Source organism: Stegodyphus dumicola, chromosome 12 (assembly GCF_044657685.1).
Source record: "Stegodyphus dumicola isolate Sdum_Otavi_A_Nest chromosome 12, ASM4465768v1".
NCBI classification, from domain to species: domain Eukaryota; kingdom Metazoa; phylum Arthropoda; class Arachnida; order Araneae; family Eresidae; genus Stegodyphus; species Stegodyphus dumicola.
In genome coordinates, this window is record NC_140779.1 from 10,285,562 (window position 1) to 10,308,865 (window position 23,304).

Sequence of the window (23,304 nt, forward strand, 5' to 3'; positions counted from 1 at the left end):
AAACTCGTAAAACTACAGTGGCAAGCGGCATGCTTTCAATAACTCCTTCCTCTCTCTTGCTTGGCAAAAAGCCACAACTTAAGTACTTGGCGTTAGCAAGACAATTTGCATAAATAAGTTAAAGCGTTTAATTCTGGCCGGAAGTAGAAAATAAGAAGTGATAGTACAGTTTTAAAATAAAATAAACGTTAGTAAAACTTAGGATCCTTACAACTTTACATACTTACGTCATATACAATTCAACAGCAAAATTACAAAAAATTTAAGATAGCATATCTTTAGAATTTCATATATACAGCCTCGCGCGTGGTAGATAAAAATATTTTATTCGCTGCAGTGTTGCCACTGCTCGCTTTCAAATTGTTAAGTTTGTAAATAAAAAAATCATTAAAGTTTTACGAAATATAAAAAAGTAATAAAAAGTTCATAACGTCATACTGTGAAAATACTGAATATTTTTAATTAGATAAATCATCAATTAAATACATTTTTAGTCCAAAGGGGCAATTTGCCCATAAGGACTATTAATTTCATTTTGACATTTTGCGCCGAAAACTATAAACGGCGAATCACTTTTCAAATTGTTGCCAGCAAATATTATCGCCCTATATTATATTTAAAGAAATTAAATAATGAAGAATCTGCATGACTGTGTGTATGTTTCTCGCATTGTGATAAAACAAAGGTACCTAGAGGCATCGAAATTTGAATAACGTAATCTTCCATAGAAAATGGGCATGTGGAAGCCCTAGTTTGAATTTGAAATTTGTTTTATTATCGATTTCATATTTTGTGTCACTTCAACAAATTTTTTATTAACAAACTAAGAGATTTCAAAGCGACAATGGCAACATTGTACGGGACAAAAAATTTTATCTCCTGCGCGCGAGACTGTGTATCGGAAATTCTAAAGATATGATCATTTTAAAATTATTTTGTGATATTGCTCTTGAACTGAATTTTATGGTTTGAGTACGTGAAACATGATATTTAATAAATAAAGGTAACACATAAAATGTCAAAAAACGCCCTTTTGGACGTAATTTAAAATCTGAATCCTTTCAGATTTTTTTTAATAACTTAAATCAGTTTGATTCAAAAGTAAGAAACGAATATTCTTAAGAACTGCATCTGTTGTTTCAGATAGCTTTGTTAATCCTCAACAGACATACTATTCAATATGAAAGATAATCATCTTATATTTTGCCGAATGGCAACAAGCTGGAATGAAAAGTAAAACGATTAATTTATTGAGATTCGACGCAAAATCACATTTCGAAATTAAAAGTCCTTTTGAGGTAAAGATTTACATTGCTTTGATTTCATGCTGTTTTGCGCATTTCTTTGAAGTCTCTCAGTTGTATATTTCAATATAAACCCACCACTTTGTTTTGAACAGAAAATCAGGTAAGATACCCACGGCATTAAATATATTTAATTGATTTCTGCCTTTCCTCTTCTCAAAACTAAAAACTGTACTTTTAATTAGACACAACGGAGAGAATAAGCTGTTTTTTACTTCCTTGTACGAAGTAAAAAGGAAGTATTGTAAGAGCGAAAAGTTTCAGCCAGCATATTTCAACGAAAATATCCATTTTGTCCGCTATCGAATGCAATTTAACGATGTTTTTGCGTGATATAATGCGTGATATAAGGACAGACTAAAAGACTCGTTTCCTCCAAAAAATTTATAAAACTGCTTTAAAATTAATTCTGAAGAGAATTTTTCGTGGCGTCTGTACGAACGTATGTACGTACGTACGTATCTCGCATAACTCGAAAACGAGTAGCCTCAGAACGTTGAAATTTTGTATATAGGACTGCTATAACATGTAGATGTGCACCTCGTATTTTGGTTTCAATCGGCCGCAACAAACGTATATAAATACTATATTTATATATATATCGATTCTGTTACTCGGTACAGTGATCTCAGTTTCTTTACTCTTATGTGTTTGTAAAGTGTACATTTTTTGCTTTAAAAATGATTGAATTATATTGTTCTTATCTTCCGGTTAAGGTTTCTATGCCTTTCGTAATTCTGGAAGCAATATTTGTACAATTATCAACAATTTAAAAGCTGTTTAAGTGCGGTTAAGTTTTAAATAACATGGCGGACATATTTGTTTATATTTGAAACAGCAAGAATTGTAGATTTGATGCCAATCTAGAGAGACTAAGCTTCGCAACAACAAAAATAACGCCTTCATTTATTGTTGCGAATTAAATCATGCTTAATCCTTTCTGAAATTTTTTCGAGGAAATAAGTGTTTAAGATTTACTTCGTAATTTTTAATACAGATAGTTTGAGTTTTTATGTATTTTTGCCTTGTCGCGAAGTGAGAACTGAGTTAATTGAATGAGAAGTACTCATTTGTCTGTGAGAAACTGTTTCTTTTCTGTTTTGTTTGCTTAATTTCTTTCATACATCGTTCTAGCTTTATTATAGTAATTGAATAGAACATGTGGCAACGATAAGATAATTCGTCAAATGATATAAATTTTGTGCATTCAGAGTGTCGTTATAGTAAACAAATATAGTGAATTTTAAAGAGTACATTTATTCTATTGTGGTTTATGCGCTGTCGACGAAGTAGATTTAATTCAATCCAATTAATTTAAACGAAATTCAAGAAAAAATGCATATAATTTAATATTCCATACAAGGAAGTCATGTGGTCTACACATAAGATTTTTTTTTTTTTTTTTTTTTTTTAATGTTTCAATGCCTCATCTATCACCAACTCGGTTTCACTTTCGATCGCGGCCGCCAGCAGTGCCACAAACTGGGTCAACTTTTCGACCAGAAAAGGGCAACGGGGGCCACTGTGTCCTGTTTTCTTGTTTGCCCAGAGACACTAACTTGTGCAGCCTTCCTTCTGACCCCGTCGGCTCTCCGCTGATTTAATATTCCTGTTTGGCAATTCGATTCTTTTTTTTTTTTTCTTTTCTCTCTATTTTTATTGCGACATTCGTTCGCTTTCAATCACTTCTCTGAACCCGTTGATCGTTGAATTTGAATGAGCAGTGGACGGAGTGGTTGAAAGGTTACGGAAGTTTCGGCGTCAGAGTAAGATTTTATTGAGTAAGAATGAATATATTGGAAAACGACTTCCTATGACGAGAAAAATCTTTAAATTTTGAAGGGAGATTAATACGTTTTGAATAAATATTCAGGGAGATTTGAGGATGATGGGTTAAATCGCCTTTAATTTAAAATTATGATCACATGTATTATAATTTAGTAGGTAAATATAAATTTAAAACTCTTTATGCAAATTAACACATAAGTCAGAACCTTCATCCCAATAATAATAACAATGTTCAGGATTTAACATACAACAACAATAATAACAACAATATTTTTTTTTTTTTTCCTGAACTAAAATGTAGGATGTCCAATAAATAATAGACGGCAAAAATGATAAATAGAAAAATCACGAAACACAGTTTATAATGAAAAAAGAATTTTTTAAGCGTTCAGATTTTATATTACGGCCACAGGGACGTTTTTTAATGTTTCGTGTGTTACCTTTATTTATTTAATCTCATGTTCTTCGCACTTAAGGGGTGTTGGAACCCCAAAAATCTTCAAAAAATTGTGATTTCGGGTTTTTGCATTTTGAAATTCTCTTCACTTTTATATTTCTAAAAATATCATTCTTTAATCTCTATGAAAATTAGAACTGTAAAAAAATTTAGTTTTAATTTGTCACCGACTGCTTTGATCAATGAGGATTTTTACATAAAAACGCGTTTTTCTCCAAACGTGATTTTTTTATACTCGATGTACCTTTTCTCAGGAACTACTGCTCGTAGGTATCTAAACTTTTTATGGCTTATTTATTAGGTTCCCTAATATTTACTGAAATGAGCGTTTTGTCATAAACTTTTTTTTTGTGTGTGAGAAAAGTGCTAAATTTTACTATGCCTAACAAAATATTCTGTAATTTACTCTAAAATTCAAAATGTTTCAAAAGCTCATTTCAGTATAATCAGATAAGTATACTTTAATTACAGAAAAAATTTCAAGCTTGTATCTACAGCAGATTTTGAGAAAAGGTACATTGAAAATGGCCAATTTAACATTGTCTATATAGGGGTTTCTGATACTCCTTAAACCATTAAATTCAATTCAACAGCAATATTGCAAATTAATTTTAAAATGATCATATCTTTAGAATTTCCGATACACAGTCTCGCACGCTGCAGTTAAATTCCCCCCCCCCCTTTTTTTTTGGCCCGTTCAGTGTTGCCATTTCTCGCTTTGAAAACGTTGAGTTTCTTAATCAAAAACTCATAAATGCTTTACAATTTATGAAATAACAAATCAAATTCCAAATGTGACCTTCCGAATGCCCATATTCGGGTGGAGACGTACGTTATTCAGAATTGGATGGCTCTAGGTACCTTTGCTTTATCACAATGCGAGAATCATATAGTCATTTAAGCAGATCCGTCATTATTTAATTTCTTTTAATATAATGCAGGGTTCTAACATTTGGTGGCAACAATTTGAAATGTGATTCGCCGTTTATAGTGATTCGAGGCAAAATGCCAAAACGAAATTAACATCCTTTCTGTGCTAACGTCCTTTGGACTAATAAATAAATAAATACGTAAATAAAACGAATAATGCGAAGCTTCTTATTCTAAAGTAGAGTACTTTGAGCCCTTTAAATGCAATGAAACTAGGAATATCGGCACATGTTTTTGTGTGAAAATGACAACTTTCGTGCTCGCAGGAATCCTAATATTCTTTTTATTTTAATTTATGAGGAAATGAAGGCTGGATTAATTCCGGAGAGGATAAAATACAGATTATTCGGTCTGCAATCAGGCATACTTCCCATAGCTCATTTGCAGCTTGAAAGTGCTCACAAACTCATCGTAGCGTAACAAAGCAAAAAACATGTAATTTTTTATGATTCTGTTTTTTTTTTAATTCGATCCTCATCGACACGAAATTAATGCCAATTCATCACGCCAAGAATCGTCTCGATTTATGAATCAATTTCACCTTAAATATGAGTTAGTGTTAAAAAAGTAAAAGCATTTTTTTAAATATCAGATTGATATTATACGAGAAAACATTTTAGTGATTATTTTCGTCTCAAGAAATATTGTTGTTGTTTTTACTTTTGCTCACTTGTCTGACAGTAACATCAGCGCTAGACCACGAAATACAGTGGATGGACAAAAATATGGAAACACCTTGTGAAATGCATGTTTGAAAAGAAAGCTTGATTTTAATGAAATATGTAGGTGGCGCTGGCATTTTTTACTACTGACGCCACCTATACAACTTCGTAAATGTGCTAAACAATTCAGTTGTTGTCGGAGTACTGTTATGTGAGGTTGTCATTGCATTATGTCAGAGTTAACAGACTTCGAACGTGGGCAAATTGTTGGAGCACGTATGGTAGGTGCTTCCGTAAGCAAGGTAGCCGAGGTGTTTAGTGTTTCAAGAGGTACTGTATCGAAGATTTATTCCGCATATTTGAAAAGCGGAAAAACATCATCTGCTAAATCACAGCGCGGACGAAAGAGTGTCCTAAGTGATCGTGACAGACGATCATTAAGGGCAATTGTGACGAAAAATAAGAAGACCACAGCTGCAAAAGTTACTGCTGAAATGAATGTTGTGTTACCGAACCCTGTGAGTACCAAAACAATTAGAAGGGAGCTTCATAAACAGGGAATTGCTGGCCGTGCTGCAATCGAGAAGCCACTCATCAGTGATGCTAATGCCCGTAACAGGAAAAGGTGGTGTTTAAGTCATAAAGCCTGGACTATAGAGCAGTGGGAGCGAGTAATGTGGTCTGACGAGTCTTCTTTCACATTGTTTCCCACTTCTGGCCGAGTTTACGTCTGGAGAACGCCATCTCAAGCCTATAATACAGACTGCTTGTTGCCAAGAGTGAAACATGGCGGGGGTTCTGTTATGGTTTGGGCAGCCATATCGTGGTTCTCTGCTAGCCCCATGATAACTGTGTCAGGGCACATGACTGCCAAGACTTATGTGAACATTTTGGCCGATCAAGTTCATCCCATGGTACAAACTTTGTTCCCCGATGGTGATGGTGTCTTCCAAGACGACAAAGCCCCTGTTCACACAGCTCACATTGTCCAGGACTGGTTTTCTGAGCACGAGGATGAGTTGTCTTATCTTCCCTGGCCACCACAGTCACCAGACCTGAATATTATCGAACCTTTGTGGTCTACATTGGAATGGAAAGTGCGTTCTCGTTATCCACCGCCAACATCGTTATCTGAACTTGCCACCGTTTTTCAGGAAAGATGGTATAATATTCCCTTGGCAAACATACAGGAACTGTATTTATCCATTCCGAGAAGACTGGAAGCTGTTTTGGATGCCAACGGGTTTCCTACACCATATTAAGCAAAGAAACATGTTTTTTTAAAGGTGTTTCCATATTTTTGTCCAACCCCTGTATCTTGTGGCAACAAGCGCTAATTTTACGCTTGTCGTTGGCAACAGCTTTGAGCACCTTACAAGTTACGGTGCGATTTTTCTTAGTTTCAACACCAATTTTGAGGAAGAGCACCCCGCGAGGGATTCCCTTCCACGCCCTGTCTATATCTCCCGTTGTACTCGGCCGATTGGCAGAAATTCAACTTGCCTTTTTCCTGTTTCGAAAGCGCGACTTAAGATATGTAATCGATTTCTATATAGCTTTGTTCTAATAAAAAATTATTTTGACCCCAAACCGGACTTATTTGTTTGCCGCTTCTTACAGGGGCAAAAACAATTGGATTTTTGTCAATTTTCTTTTACTTTTTAAGTGAAAATAGGTCCATGTGTACATAGACAAAGTCAAGGGTTTGCGCAGTGCCATTTTTGTGCAATTCTGTTTTTTTTTTTTTTTTTTTTTTTTTTTTTTTTTTTTTTTGAGTGAAAATAGGTCGATGTGTACATGGATATCGAGTATGTGCATTTCTTAAAAACGCGTCAAGCAGTGGGTGATTCTGCACTTTATTCAAATTTCTATTGCCGAGTTTTCGTCATGGGCAATTTCCAAATTGTTAAATCCATAGGATAAAAAAAAAAAAAAAAAAAAGGATTTAAAAATTAAACTGGTATTTCAATGGCGTCTTAAGAAATATAGAAGTAGCTAAACTTACGTAATCTGAAATGAGCACTTACGCTAGATTTGGCGCGCTGTTAAATGGGCGTGTTTGCTAGATTTGGCGCTTTTGCGCGTACATTTTCGCTGGGATTTTTTTACGGTCCTCAAAACGGAATAGTACCGATTAAATTTATAGATACTCAAACCAATGGTACTTACGTATTATCGCAACCAGGTTGACGCGATTTGTAAGTTTGAGTAAAAAAGTATGAATAGAAAGAAAATGTACATTTATTAATTAGAGATAATTTTTAATACAGTTTTTTATATTATTTTGTTTTAAAATATAAAATAGCAATTAAACCCTTCCGGTTTCGAATTTGAATAAGTTGCAGAATTATTTTTTTCGGCGGAAATCTTTTGGCTATTGCTTTTAGCACTGATTGAAAACCGTCTTCGCCATTAACAGCTTGAGCTTGGCGCCATATAAATTCGATAAGGTATGAGTGAAGATGATGACGGGCTGTTCCTCTCTGTTTTTTGTTGCGCCATTTGGCTGAGCCCCACATGCGCTCTACATGTTGTGTGCGAACGCCCGTGTTGGGATCCACAAAGTTATATTTATGATTAACAGTTCCATGCAGAAATTCAGCATTTTCGAACTCACTTGTATTGTATCCTTTCCAGCAATCCGAATAAATGATGCTTCCTTCCTTGATATTTTCGCAAATTTTTTCCATGACGGTAACGGCGCTTCTGTTAGGTACAATAACCAAAAAAGTCTCTTTCTTTTCTCGGCAAATTCCGCCGAAAACCCATTGCTGTGGTAGTACACGCCCAGTGTTATTTTTTCTTTTTACAAATAAATTCCTTTTACAAAACTACGTATAACACGTTGGGTTGCCGTAAGTAGGGTCGCCAAATTTGGCGATTTATGCGAATTTTGGCCTGGTTGCGTTAATACGTAAGTACCAAACCAATTACCTTTAAAGTAATGTGACGGTTTACCATAAGTCGTATTGCTCGCCCAAAAAAAAGTCGCCAAAATCCGTGCAACCGTCTACCAAAGTTGCACCGAGGAGTGTAATTCTTCTGCACGTATGTTTGATATAAATGAACAAAACTGAAAATATTTTTCAAATTTCACACTTTCTTTAGTATCCTGCAATATATAATTCTTTATTATTATTATAGTTGCAGACGACAGTCTACTCTTTACTGAATTAATTTTCATTAGTCTGAAGACCTTTTTATTTTTCTATTGTTTAGGTGTTCGGTGACGAGCGGATGCAGGTTTGGGATCTGGTGGCGCCCTTGGCGGCGGAATTACGTCTGCAGGAGCCGCGACTCTTCATGGCGGAAAGCGGCGCTCCAGTCGATTGTTCGGCGGCTGCCACCTTGCTGGATGGTGAAGAACTTCTCTTGAAAGAGGGCCAGTTATCGTGGGACACCCGATCAGGTAACAGATATTTTTCGTAGGAGCAGAATACATACAACTAAACAAGACGACAAAGCGATGGTTGACTAATGTTTTGCTGACTTGGACGTTCCGCAGTATTTCAAACAATATGACCACACTGTAAATTCATAAAAAAAAAGTCAAGTAACTTGTAAAGATAAGTGACAAGTGACGGAGGACGCGGGCACTGTCCCTTTACCATTAGGTTAATCGGTATAGCACCGCGTCCACCCCTGTCTAAAGACAATACCAAAAAGAGGAGATCTACACATGAACTTATAGAGACATTAGAATATGTTTCATCTCTTCTGCTTCCAAAAATATTCTACTTGTAGAGCCATTAGAATATTTTTGGAAGCAGAAGAGATGAAAAATTAGCAACCACCTTCCCCAGGAATCGAACCACGCACCTCTGGAATACCGGCCCAGCGTGTAGAACCACCACACTACGAAGGCACGCTAGGAAGGCGGGGAGAAGAACCTTTAATACTCCCCCTTTTAAAGGGCGACTGGGGTTTTTAGGGGACCCAATCGCCAAATCTTGGGTGAGGAGAATCATCATCCATCACCCTTTTAGTTCGGGCGCCGCTGTAGAGACATTAGGATAATTTTGGAAGCAGAAGCGATGAAAAATTAGCAACGGCCTTCGTCGAGAATCGAACCACGGACTTCTGGAATACCGGCTCAGCGTGCAGAACCGCCACACTACGAAGCCACGCTAGGAAGGCGGGAGAAGTACCTTATAAACTTAAGATAAAGAAATTGTAATCAAATATTTAAAAATTAGTGAAATAATGCGATACAATAATTTTTCGTGCCACACCATGCAGTTAAAATTGCGCCAGTCATTTAGTTACCTGCGGGATAAAAGAGTTCCACATATTATGCAAATTTAAATCAATTTAGTTTGGAAATTTTTATCATTGAGAAGTGAGGCTCCTCTCTACCCAACTTTAGATAAGAGTGGACGTGGTGCTGTACTGATTAATCTTTTTGCCCACGTCAGTGCCCACGTCCACCGTCACTTATCACTTATCATTGAGAAAGTAATTAAGTAAGATTCCACTAGGTTTTAGCTAACTAAGATCTTGCAATGGCCATTACCATCGGCTGTGTTAATCAGTACAGCACCACGTCCGCCATTATCCAGAGCCGCCGATGGTGTTCGCGGCCGTCCAACTGCCCGTGTCCCAGTGTTTGTTGATATCTGAGAAAAATATAAGTACATGGCCATACAGGGTTCATTCGTGTACGACGAACACGACGGCGTCTTGATTTTCCAACTACTGGAAGAAGAATTCCCTACTTTCAGGAGATTCTAACTATTTTTTAACTTTTAGTGGGACAGGGCCCACCAGCGGCCGAGCGGTAAAGTCGCTGAACACTGGTAGTTCGGTCCGAGGTTCGAATCCCGTGAACGGGCTGGCTGCATGGGCGTTTACGTGGTTTTCCCCATGTGTAACGTGTATACGAGACAGTTTCCCTTAGAAACGAAGAAAACACAAGACAGTTTCCCTTAGAAACGGATATCTGCCTAAGGGGAGGGATGCCTTCCTACACGAAGGCATCCCTCCCCTTAGGCAGATATCCCTCGAGGCTCTTCTGTAATTAATGGGTATCAGAAACCCCTATACCGACAACCTTAAATTGGCCATTTTTGATGTACCTTTTCTCAAAATCTGCTGTAGATACAAGCTTGAAATTTTTTCTGTAATTAAAGTATACTTATCTGATTATACTGAAATGAGCTTTTGAAACATTTTGAATTTTAGAGTGAATTACAGAATATTTTGTTAGGCATAGTAAAATTTAGCACTTTTCTCACACACAAAAAAAAGTTTATGACAAAACGCTCATTTCAGTAAATATTAGGGAACCTAATAAATAAGCCATAAAAAGTTTAGATACCTGTGAGCAGTAGTTCCTGAGAAAAGGTACATCGAGTATAAAAAAATCACGTTTGGAGAAAAACGCGTTTTTATATAAAAATCCTCATTGATCAAAGCGGTCGATGACAAATTAAAACTAAATTTTTTTACAGTTCTGATTTTCATAGAGATTAAAGAATGGTATTTTTAGAAAGATAAAAGTGTAGAGAATTTGAAAATGCAAAAATCCGAAATTATAATTTTTTGAAGATTTTGGGGTTCCAACACCCCTTAAATAACCTAACCTAACCTTTAGTGGGACAAGTAGTCAAGGGCTGCATTTCTAAAAAAAAAGATTCTTTGAAAAGGTTTGGTTTGCTTTGGTTAATTAAGGCAAAGCCTCGATGGCTATCTGCCTAAGGGAACGGATGCCTTTGTGGAGGACTTTCCAAGTCAAACTGGCTCGTATACAAGTTGCGCATGTGGAAAACCACGAAAACGCCTACGCAACCAGTCTGTTCGCGAGATTCGAATATCGGACCGAACTACCAGTGTTCAGCGACTTTATCGCTCGGCCGACTTTATCGCTCGGCCTCTTTTCAGAGGCATTATTTTCTGTACAGTAAAAATTAAATTATCTTATACAATACTACGTCGTTCGCAACATAAATTATTGCAGCATCTTCTTTAACTCATTATTATGCATTCAAAATCGTAAAAGATATATGAAAACAGTATATTGTAAATTACATTTGTACATAAAGGGAAATTTTCAATTTAGAGGTTCTGAACTTAACGATCGGCGTATACAACTTGACTTATACCTCTTAATCTAATTACATATGAATCGAAGTACATATTAAATGCGCAAAGTTTGTATAAAATTTAAATAAAATTCTCCATTCGTTATAAAAAATTCTGTGCATGTTTTAGTACAGGCACTTCAAATATAAATTTAATAGTAGCTTTCTAATTTTAATTAATTATTCAAGATTATTCAAGATTCAAAATTAAAATTATATACATATATATATATATATATATATATATACCATTTTGTCAGTATTTGATGTAAAAGAGCTGAATTCGAGTGTCAAAAAATTTTGTACTTCTGTGCCCCAGAGATCGAAAACCGAGATAGGTAGCAAAAGCTATGCTGTTCTTATACGTAAGTACCGGTGTGGTGTATTTAATTATGGCAAAGCACACTAGGGTTACCTGCCTAAGGGGAGGGATGCCTTCGTGGAGGACTTTCTAAGGGGAACTGGCTCGTATACACTATACGTAAGTACCTTCTGATACTTATGTCAGCCTTCATGCAGATTTTTTATTATTTAATTTCTTGAAATATAATAGAGGGCTCTAATATTTCATGGCAACAAATAGCAAAACGAAATTAATAGCCCTTTGGGGCTAAAAACTATTGTAAAATTAGGAATCTGTGAACTTGTAAATTCAAAGGCAAAGTATGTATGCAGGCACAGTATTCATACAGATTTTAGGTACATTGTAACAGAACATTTGAAATATCATTTACCCAGATTAAATAGAATTTAATGATTAGATTTTAAAATCGGGTCTTTGAGGGTATTTTAGAAAATAATCCTTATTTAGGAAACATTTCGTTTTAAGCAATTCGTTTTAAGCAAAATAATTTTTGCATACGTTTTGCATTTCCATCTTAAGTACTGTAATGAAATTGAATTTAATTTTTCTCGGAGTTGTCTTTTTTGAAAAAAAAAAAGCTTTCATTCTATCTTTCGTCATAATCCACGGCACTTGGAATGGATCCAAAAGCATTGTGAAACATTTTTCGCTATTCTCAACGCAATCGCACGGATAAACCTCTACTAAAAAGTGAGAAATTTCACCCCGCTTTCCCGGTATTTCCAGATTTTAGCGACATGTAAAAATAATCACACACTTTCAGTAGAACAGCATGTTTTGTTACGGAAAACAGCTGTTTTCAGTTTTATGCATTTACTCCTCATAGCAGCTATTTTCGACCCTTCTGAGATAACAACGCACTGCTGAAAATGAAATTGTAATTTTCAAGGCAGATTTTTATTGTGGAAAGTTTAAAAATTTGATCGTGCTGTAAAAATATTTCTTTTTAACATTTATGGTGTATTTTATTCTTGTTTTCAAAATGTAAGTCGAGAAAATCTTTTGTTTGGAAGAACTTACGACTTTCTTGAATCGCTCTCAGACCCCCTTTTCTAATTCTGTGCATGTAATATCCATATTCTCTTTACTTCCTTATAAAAAGTAAATTAAGTATTGTAATTACGAAAAATTTTGGGCACCATATTTCAACGAAAATATCCATTTTGACAGCTATGGAATGCAGTTTAACGATGTTTTTGCGTTACATATGTAAGTAAGGGCAGAATAAAGGACACTTTTTCCCCAAACGAAATCATAAAATTGATTTAAAACGGGATTCAGAAGATATTTTTTCTTGACATCTGTACGTACGTACGTATACATGTATGTATCTCACATACCTCAAAAACGAGTAGCCTCAGAACTTTGCAATTTTGCATATAGGACTGTTATAATTGTTTCATAAGAATAAATTGAATTTAAATACAAATTTAATTAATTTTTATTTTTAAACAAATTTAAATTTTAACAAACATGTATATACGTAAAAAAGCAAATTTAAAGTTAAAATAATTAAAAAATGTGCAAACATATAAATGATTTAATTTTCGAACTAATCTACAATATCATTTAAATTCAGATAGCATTTTGGACAGGAAAATTTTAAAAAAACTGCGAATTTAAATGTTATTGCTATTTAGTTCACTAAAATTAATTAAAAAATTGAACTATTGTATTAAACTATTTAAATTAATTAAACTAAATTTTAGAGAGCGAGTTTAAAATTAGAATTAATTAAAAAGAAAACAAAACTATTAGAATTTAGAAAGTTGTATTTAAAACTTATAATAAAAAGAAAAACAAACCAGGTAATTAGCACTAAAGCTGCTAAGTACAAACAAAATTGTTTCATAAGAATAAATTGAATTTAAATAAATTTAAATTTAAATATAGAACTGCTATAACATATAGTAGTGCATCTCCCGCTTTGGTTGCAATCGGCCGCACCATGTACCAATTCTTTTACTCGGCTCCATGAGCGCAGTTTCTTTTATTCTTATATGTTGATAAATTATGCATTTTTTGCTTTCAAAATGATAGAATTATGTTGTTCTTATCTTCCCGTTAAAGAATTTACGCCTTTATTTAATCTGCATGCAATAATTTGTAGAATTTTCAACAGTTTAAAAGTTGTTTAAGTCCTACTAAGCCTAACGTAGCCGCAATTTCTTTACATTTGAAGCGCTTTAGTAGAATAGTGAATTAGGTCAGTTTCTGCACCTTCAGCGTCCTTTTGCCGAGCGGGACACAAGGAATCTTTTAGTTTCGTCAACCGAAAAATTTGCCTTCATGCTTGCTGGCCGAATTGCTTGTTTTTGCGTAGAGACTATAATTTTAGTTGTAAAAATAGAGTTTGTTTTATATTATTTAAACTGTATTCAGTTTTTCCTGTTTTTCAATATCTTTCAATTTTCATTGAAAATATTTTGGAATTTTAGGTATATTTGCCTTGCCGCGAAATGAGAGCTGAATTATTTGAATGAGAAATCTATCTCTAAATGAAATTCGAGGAAATACGTTTAAATGAAATGCAGGAAAATAATGCGTATAATATAATATTCTGTGCAAGGAAGTCATGTGGTGTACACATCAGCTTTTTTTACTATAAAATGAAGCGAAATTTTCCATAAAAATTGTAATATGCTCTTCAAAGGAAAATATGAATACTAAATGTTCCCGATAAGTACAGTGTCTCACAAAAGTGATGGGACACTTGTGCTTTACAAAAGGAAACTGTAATAAAATAAATTAAAAAACATGTAAAATTTTTTGTGGGTGTGTTTCATACTTAAATTTAGTAACAATTATTACATAACATACATTTTCTCAAAATATTAAAATATTAATTTAATAAAAATACAATTGTTTAGAGCGCAGCAAAAAATGGCTCACATAAGTGATGGGACACCATTAGATACTACTACGTACTACAATAGAAATATTTTTTGGGTTTTTATTTTTACTTAAAAGCAATTGGCAATAATTTATAAAATCGTCTTCATTATTTCTCTCCAGTTTGTTTTGGAATTTTTGTGTTTTTTAGCTCTGTGCGGCCATGAATACTAAACGAAAAGAAACTTTGCCTGAAACTCGAAAATTAGTTATTAATTTGCATATTGAACGTGAAAAATCTGTTAGAGAAACTGCTGAAACAGTTAATATGAATCATTCAACAGTTTTCAATATTAAGACACAATAACACGCCGAATAAATACTAATTCAGAAGTCAAACAACAAAAATCAGCGTTATATTTACCAAATTTTCACAGGACTAGTTTCGATGGTTTTACCGAACCACCATCTTCAGCTGCAAAACCGCAAATGAACCAGATAGGAAATAATGATTAGATAAGATAAGAATGCCTGGACAAGAATAAGCAAGTGGCGCCATCTGTTGGTAAAACCAGAACTAAAACATAATTTCTTTAAAGGCCGAAGGCAAATTTGGATTGGAATTAGGATCGTTAACTAGAACAGAAAGATTTTTATGAATGTGAAATGCCTCTAAAAAATCCAGTTCTCCAATGGAAGATGTTTTTTTGAATAATTTTGGCAGCAGAAAAACTGAAAGTGTGGTTTTCGGACCAACAATGTTGAGCAACAGAAGACTTCTGTGTTTCCTTTTTTCTAACATATGCCTCATGTTCCTTGACGCGAAATTTTAAGGCTCTCTTAGTTTGGCCAATGTAAATTAAACCACACTGGCAAGGAATCCTATAAATACCCCAGGAATTCATATCCGGAATGGGGTCCTTGAGTATGGAACTCGGAATTTTATTGATGGGAGAATAAACAACCCGAAAGTTAAATTTCTGCAAAATATGTGCAACTTTATAGCTAATTGATGGAAAGAAGGGAATGACAACAGAATTTTTATAATCTCCTAAAACAAGAGTGTGGCTTTTAGTGTGTTCAGATGAGAATTTTTTAACTGCTTGATTAATAATGTTGGGTGGAAAGCCCCTGTCAATAGCTATTGCTTTTAAATAATTTAGTTCTTCATCAAGGGCTAGTTTGGAGGAGCAAACTTGAAGAGCACGGAAAACATAGGAATAAAATGAAGCTAACTTTTGCTTAGTCGGATGACATGATTTAAAGTGTGGTGGAAGGCAAACCGATGAAGGTTTACGGTAAACCGTAGTACTGAAGTTGGATGTGTTACGTGTGACCAGAATGTCGAGAAACGGAAGAGAATTGCAAGTCTCAAGTTCAAACGTGAACTGAATAGCAGGATCAATAGAATTCATTGTTGAAAGAACTTTATTTAAATCATCTTTATTACCTTCAAACAGAGTAAAAGTATCGTCTACGTAGCGGAACCATGCCGGGAAGTTTAAAGTTTCAAACAATTTTGATTCATAATAATGCATGTAGATATCAGCCAGGATGGGACTGAGGGGGCTTCCCATGGCTAATCCCTCAGTTTGCTTGTAATATTTATTTTGGATAACAAAATGTGTTTGTTTCAAACAGAGTTGAGTGAGAGAAATTAGTTCATCAATTTCGATGCAAGAGAAATGAAATTCGCGAAGTCTGGTTTCTAGACATCTTAATGCACCCTCCACTGGGACATTGGTGAATAATGATTTTACATCAAAAGAAACCATGAGTAAATTACTAGGAGAAATGTTTTTAACTTTTTTTACAAACTCTAATAATCTTTTTTTACAAACAAATAAATATTACAAGCAAACTGAGGGATTAGCCATGGGAAGTCCCCTCAGTCCCATCCTGGCTGATATCTACATGCATTATTATGAATCAAAATTGTTTGAAACTTTACCGCTACGTAGACGATACTTTTACCCTGTTTGAAGGTAATAAAGATGATTTAAATAAAGTTCTTTCAACAATGAATTCTATTGATCCTGCTATTCAGTTCACTTTTGAAATTGAGACTTGCAATTCTCTTCCGTTTCTCGACATTCTGGTCACACGTAACACATCCAACTTCAGTACTACGGTTTACCGTAAACCTTCATCGGTTTGCCTTCCACCACACTTTAAATCATGTCATCCGACTAAGCAAAAGTTAGCTTCATTTTATTCCTATGTTTTCCGTGCTCTTCAAGTTTGCTCCTCCAAACTAGCCCTTGATGAAGAACTAAATTATTTAAAAGCAATAGCTATTGACAGGGGCTTTCCACCCAACATTATTAATCAAGCAGTTAAAAAATTCTCATCTCAACACACTAAAAGGCACACTCTTGTTTTAGGAGATTATAAAAATTCTGTTGTCATTCCCTTCTTTCCATCAATTAGCTATAAAGTTGCACATATTTTGCAGAAATTTAACTTTCGGGTTGTTTATTCTCCCATCAATAAAATTCCGAGTTCCATACTGAAGGACCCCATTCCGGATATGAATTCCTTGGGTATTTATAGGATTCCTTTCCAGTGTGGTTAATTTTCATTGGCCAAACTAAGAGAGCTTTAAAATTTCGCGTCAAGGAACATGAGGCATATGTTAGAAAAAAGGAAACACAGAAGTCTTCTGTTGCTCAACATTGTTGGTCCGAAAACCACACTTTCAGTTTCTCTGCTGCCAAAATTATTCAAAAAACATCTTCCATTGGAGAACTGGATTTTTTAGAGGCATTTCACATTCATAAAAATCTTTCTGTTCTAGTTAACGATCCTAATTCCAATCCAAATTTGCCTTCGGCCTTTAAAGAAATTATGTTTTAGTTCTGGTTTTACCAACAGATGGCGCCACTTGCTTATTCTTGTCCAGGCTTTCTTATCTTATCTAATCATTATTTCCTATCTGGTTCATTTGCGGTTTTGCAGCTGAAGATGGTGGTTCGGTAAAACCATCGAAACTAGTCCTGTGAAAATTTGGTAAATATAACGCTGATTTTTGTTGTTTGACTTCTGAATTAGTTTTCAATATCATTAAACGATATAAAAAGAATCATACGATTCAGGATAAAAGAAGACCTGGCCGACCATCAAAGCTATCCAATGGAATAAAGCGAATTATCGTTCGAAATATTAAAAAAAATACAAGAATGAGTGCTCCTAAAGTTGCTGCTGATTTACAAGCATTATATGGCGTAATTGTTAATCCTGAGACTATTAGAAGAGTAATTCGATCTGCTAGATATCACGGTAGAGCAGCCAGGAAAAAATTCTTCGTAAGTGAAAAGAATAGAAAATTCAGACTGGCTTTCGCAAAATCCAACATAAATAAGAATTCTGATTACTGGAATGAAGTTATATTTGTTGATGAGAGTAAATTTAATATATTTGGTTCTGACGGTAGAATCTTGGTGTAGAGTAAACCCAGGAGCGAATTTCGCAAACAGAACTTGGTGCCAACAGTAAAACATGGTGGAGAAGGAGTTATGGTATGGGTGTGTATGTCGTCCGCTCGAATTGGTAATCTTATTTTTATTGACAGTATAATGAATCAGTACAGGTATATTGACATTTTAAATGAAAATTTGAAATCTTCAGCACGAAAATTGACCTTTCATAACGATTTTAAATTCGAGCAGGACAATGACCCCAAGCACACTGCTTTGAACGTTAGACTCTGGCTGCTGTATAACTGTCCTGAAATAATAAAAACACCACCACAATCTCCAGACTTAAATCCCATAGAGAATATTTGGCAAGAATTGGAATCAAGAATTCGCAAACACACCATTTCTTCAAAACAACAATTAAAATCGGTGCTTCAAGAAGAATGGGGTAAAATCACTCCAGAAATTACAAAAAAAATTAGTCGAATCCATCCCAAGAAGATTAAATCACGTTTTAAAAGTAAAAGGAAATCCAACAAAATATTAAAACATTTTAAGAAGTAAAATTTTTGGATAAATATTTGATGGAAAAGTAAGTGTCCCATCACTCATGTGAGCCATTTTTTGCTCCGTTCTAAACATTTGTATTTTTATTACATTACTATTTTAATATTTTTAGAAAATGTATGTTATGTAATAATTGTTACTAAATTTAAGTATGAAACACACCCACAAAAATTTTTACATGTTTTTTAATTTATTTTACTACAGTTTCCTTTCGTAAAGCACAAGTGTCCCATCACTTTTGTGAGACACTGTATATAAAGCTAAAAACAAGATATTTTTAAAATAAATTTCACTATACTGAAATTTTAAAAATAACTGAGGTTTTAAAAAACGAATTCAAAGAATTTTCTTACTACTAAGGTGTTCGATTCCTTTATGATTTTTTCACGATTATAGATTGCATCATCTTTAATAAGCCATAAAGTAAAATAAACAAAAATAAAAAGTAATTAATTTTTGAAGTGACAGACTAATTACTAGGAATGGGAATGGTAAAAGTTCATCAGTGTAAAATGGATAACAAAGACAATGCGAACAACCCCTGATTGAAGAACTGACATTGTTGGCATGACGAAGACGAAATAAAGTTGAGTATTGCAGTGTTGATATAAATGCTAAAAATAATAGTGGAAAACGTTTTTATATTTTTAGCCGGAAGGGTATTAGCCCAGAAGAGCTATTAATTTCGTTTTGGCATTTTACGTTGAAAACTTTTAATGTCCGTTTCACTTTCAAATTGTTGCCACTAAATATTATCTCCCAGTGTTATATTTAAATAAATTAAATGATGAAGAATCTTCATAAAATGTATGTATGTTTCTCGCATTGTGATAAAACGACGGTACCTAGAGACGTCCATTCCTCCTCTGAATGTGTATAAGAGCCAATTTCCCTTAAAAAGTCCTCCACGAAGGCATCCCTCCCCTTAGGCAGATAGCCCTAGTGGGGTATGCCATAATTAAATACACCAACACACCTCCTCTGAATATGGGCGTCTGGAAGCCCTAATTTGGAATTTGTTTATTTCATATTTCGTTAAACATTAAAGAATTTTTTATTAACAAACGCAACGATTTCAAAGAGGGCAATGGAGACACTGTGCGGAAAAAAAAACATTTTTATCTCCAGCGTGCGAGACTGTGTATCGGAAATTCTAAAGATATGCTCATTTTAAAATTATTTTGCAATATTGCTGTTGATTTTAATTTTAAGTGCGATGAACGTGTTATTTGATAAATACAAGTTGTAAGGTATTTCTCTTCGTAGTATGCCTTCATGGTGTAGTGGTCAGTACACTCGACGCGTGTTCGAGAGGTCCGTGGTTAGGGCATTGTTCATTTTTCATCTCTACTGCCCCGAAATAACCTAATACCTCTATAAGGTAACACACAAAACGCTCCTTTGGGCTTAATGTAAAATCTGAAAGCTGTCAAATTTTTTGTTATTGACAATATTTTCGTTAAATTGCTGTTTAGTTTCGTTAAAATATTGCGTGTTCGTTGAACACTTTATGAACAGTGTTTTTCTCTTTGCCGTGCTTTTAAAGAAATATATTGTTGCGTTTTTCTTTTCTTCTAAAACCAGTTGTTACGTTATTTTCTTTCTTTTTCACGTTACGTACGGGGTTCGTAGATTTGGAGTAAATAACGACGACACTTGATGAAGTATCGAAACACACTTTATTTGCCAGTATTGTCAGGACAGCTCCAAAACACGTTTTACAGTCGTCGATGAACTCCCATAAACACGCTGACACGATCAGCGCCACAGCCTTCACACTGTCAGGCAATAACGGTGGAGACAGCTTCACTGCAAAGCACCAGAGTACAGCTCCCGACTCTCCTCGGTCGTTCTCGGAACTCCACGTACTCTCAAGATTCTCCACGCTACAACTCGCGATGCACTCGATGACACACGAGCACAGCTCCCGACTCTTCGGTTCAGTCGTTCCCGGAGCTCAACACGGTCTCTCGACGATGCACTAACCGCGATATACTACGAGATTCTTGCGGTGCACTCGACGACCCACTCGGCACTCGCTGCCCGGCTGTCAACTCGATTGACTCCGCAGGGATTGACTCGCTAGATGAGACACCAACTGGATACTATCTCTCACTTTAGACGAGGCAGTCACTCGCACTCTAGGCGAGGCACACACACACACTCAATACTACTGCGGACCAGCAGGGTTTATGTAGCTTCCGGCTTGTGTTCGAGAACATTCTGGGCTAAACCGTTAAGAACTCGTTCCAGAAGGTTCTCCATCCGTCCATGATATATCGCCAATGCACTCAACGATACACAAGAGTATAGTTCTCAGCACAGTTTAAGACAAAACTCAACGATGCACTAATTTGCGATGCACTAAAAGACTCCCTCGATGTACTCGACGACCCCACTCGGCGCTAGACTTCGAGACACTCGCTCAGTGACTGACTATCAGCTCGCTACACGAGGCACACACACTAACTGACTGCGGACCAGCAGGGTTTATATAGCTTTCGGCTTGTGTTCGAGAACATTCTGGGCTAAACCGGTAAGAACTCCTTCCAGAAGGTTCTCCATTCGTCCATGATATATCGCCAATTTTGTCGATGCACTCAACGATACACAAGAGTATAGTTCTCGACTCAGCACAGTCTAAGACAAAACTCGACGATGCACTAATTCGCGATGCACTGAAAGACTCCCTCGATGTACTCGACGACCCCACTCGGCGCTAGACTTCGAGACACTCACTCAATGACTGACTATCAGCTCGCTAGACGAGTCACACACACTAACTGACTGCGGACCAGCAGGGTTTATATAGCTTTCGGCTTGTGTTCGAGAACATTCTGCGCTAAACCGGTAAGAACTCGTTCCAGAAGGTTCTCCAACCGCCCAGGGAATATCGCCAATTTTGTCGCCAAATGGGCGATGTCTCGTCAAATGTGGCAACCCTGCCTTCCCTTGCCATTTTATGGCAACCCTAAAACTGCTTTGCGTGAAGCTATCTCACCGCGCCTGTACATTTCGTAACAATATACAGGGTAAATCTGAACAAGGGGGTTAAACTTGCAAAACTTTACGGGGTAATAGAACGCAGTTATACAACCAATATTCGTCATAGAAATGTGTGGTCGGAACTTGGTTAAAAGGTAATTTTTCAGTTTCAGTTTTAGTTAAAGAATTAACCTAAGAATGAGAGAGATACTTCAGAAAGCATTCTATGAACAGGAATGTAACTGGTGTTCATATTCAAAGAAACTGCTCAAAAGACCTTCCGCCAGCTGTAATGCAATCTTCACACTTGCGTAATTGGGATTGACGGACATTTGCGAAGCATTTCCCGAGTATCGCTGTTAACAACGGCGTACCTGACGACCAGATCCATATTCGTTAGAACGGGGCAATTGTAGATTAGGCTTTCCATATGGCCCCAGAGGAAAAAAGTGCAAACAAACACGAGAGATCCGGTGATCTTGGTGGCCGAGCTATGGGACCACTTCGAGCAGTCCATCTCCCTGGAAATTTCGTAGTTCGTATAACCAGCCATCGCCTCGGCAGACAAGTCTTCGATCTAACGGCCTTTATTCCGCAGTTATTCATCCTACTGGTTACTCTTAGTCTCCTTTGATGAAGATGAGAAAATGTGGCGCCATCTATGGGCCACAGGTGCAGTTGTTGCAGAAGTAGACATCTATCTAGCGTGTCGCCATCTGTTGGTAGATTGATGAAGTGATAAACAATTATTTGGTGAACAATAGGCATGACATTTTTAAATGGCATAATCTTGATGAAGGATGAAAATTAGATGATGATAAGCACATATAAAAGAAGCAAATAATATTACAAGTCCCATAGTATTTGAATTCGCGTGAGAACGAAAAGAAGTTTTTGCCATTGGGTGCAAGGACCGACCCTTTTAGGGCTGGAGCCCGGCCTGTTCGGAGCGGTCTGTATCATAATAAAGCTAAAGAAATGTCATCAGTTTCTTTATAGTGTAGAGACATTAGGCATTTTTTGTTTTGGAAGCAGGCAAGATGAAAAATATGCAACGTTTTCGCCGGGAATCGAACCGCGGACCTCTCAATTACGCGCTGAGTGTGCAGACCACCACACCACGAAGGCTCACTAAGAAGGCGGGAGAAATACCTTACATACTCCCCCTTTTAAAAGGCGACTGGAGTTTAGGGGACCCAGTCACCAAATCCTGGGTGTGAAGAATCATCATCCACCACCATTTTAGTTCGGGTGCCACTGTAAAAATCTTAGGTTGTTTTCAAGCAGGGGACGTAAGAAATGACCTACGCCTTCGCCGGGAATCGAACAACGGACATCTCAGTTACGCGCCCAGCATGCAGACCACTACACTACGAAGACGGGAGAAATACCTTATAATTGTAAACAATTATCCCGGCTCTAGGCATCTGCAGTCATTCGAACTTAGTCCGCAGTACTTGCAATGAGGTAGAACACTTTTGCACGGTTCGTTAAAGAAGGTGGCCATCTGAGGGATAACTAGAAGCTTTTAGAATATGGACGTTGCGAAAATGGAATAATCAAAAGAATACAGAGTAAGAAACTTATGCTAGAATATATTAAAAATATTTTAATATCAAGATTATGCTAATTCAAAAGTCAAACAACAAAAATCAGCGTTATATTTTCAAATTTCCACCATTTTTGACTTCTGAATTAGTATTTGTTCGGAGTGTTATTGTGTCTTAATAAAGATTATGCTCAGAACAAGAAATATAGAAAACCTGAAAATACTCTCGTGTTACCTTAAATAAATTTGCGTTATTTATTTAAGTTAACATGCGCCAGTAATTTCAGATTTTCTGTGCCTTTTGTAAAACTTAATATGCTTTGATTGAAAAATAGAGCATTGATATTTTAGAAATGGGATGTTTTCTTCT

The 23,304-nt window shown here is 35.8% G+C and overlaps 1 protein-coding gene across 2 annotated transcripts in view; it reads left to right on the top strand.

Moving 5' to 3' along the window:
- LOC118196098 (uncharacterized) overlaps positions 1-23,304 on the top strand; it is a 787,551-nt gene that overhangs the window by 167,652 nt on the left and 596,595 nt on the right. For both annotated transcript variants that reach the window (XM_085827471.1, XM_085827472.1), the window contains exon 2: positions 8,361-8,550. In XM_085827471.1, coding sequence (XP_085683597.1) covers positions 8,361-8,550 — 190 coding nt within the window. The remainder of the gene's footprint in view (positions 1-8,360; positions 8,551-23,304) is intronic.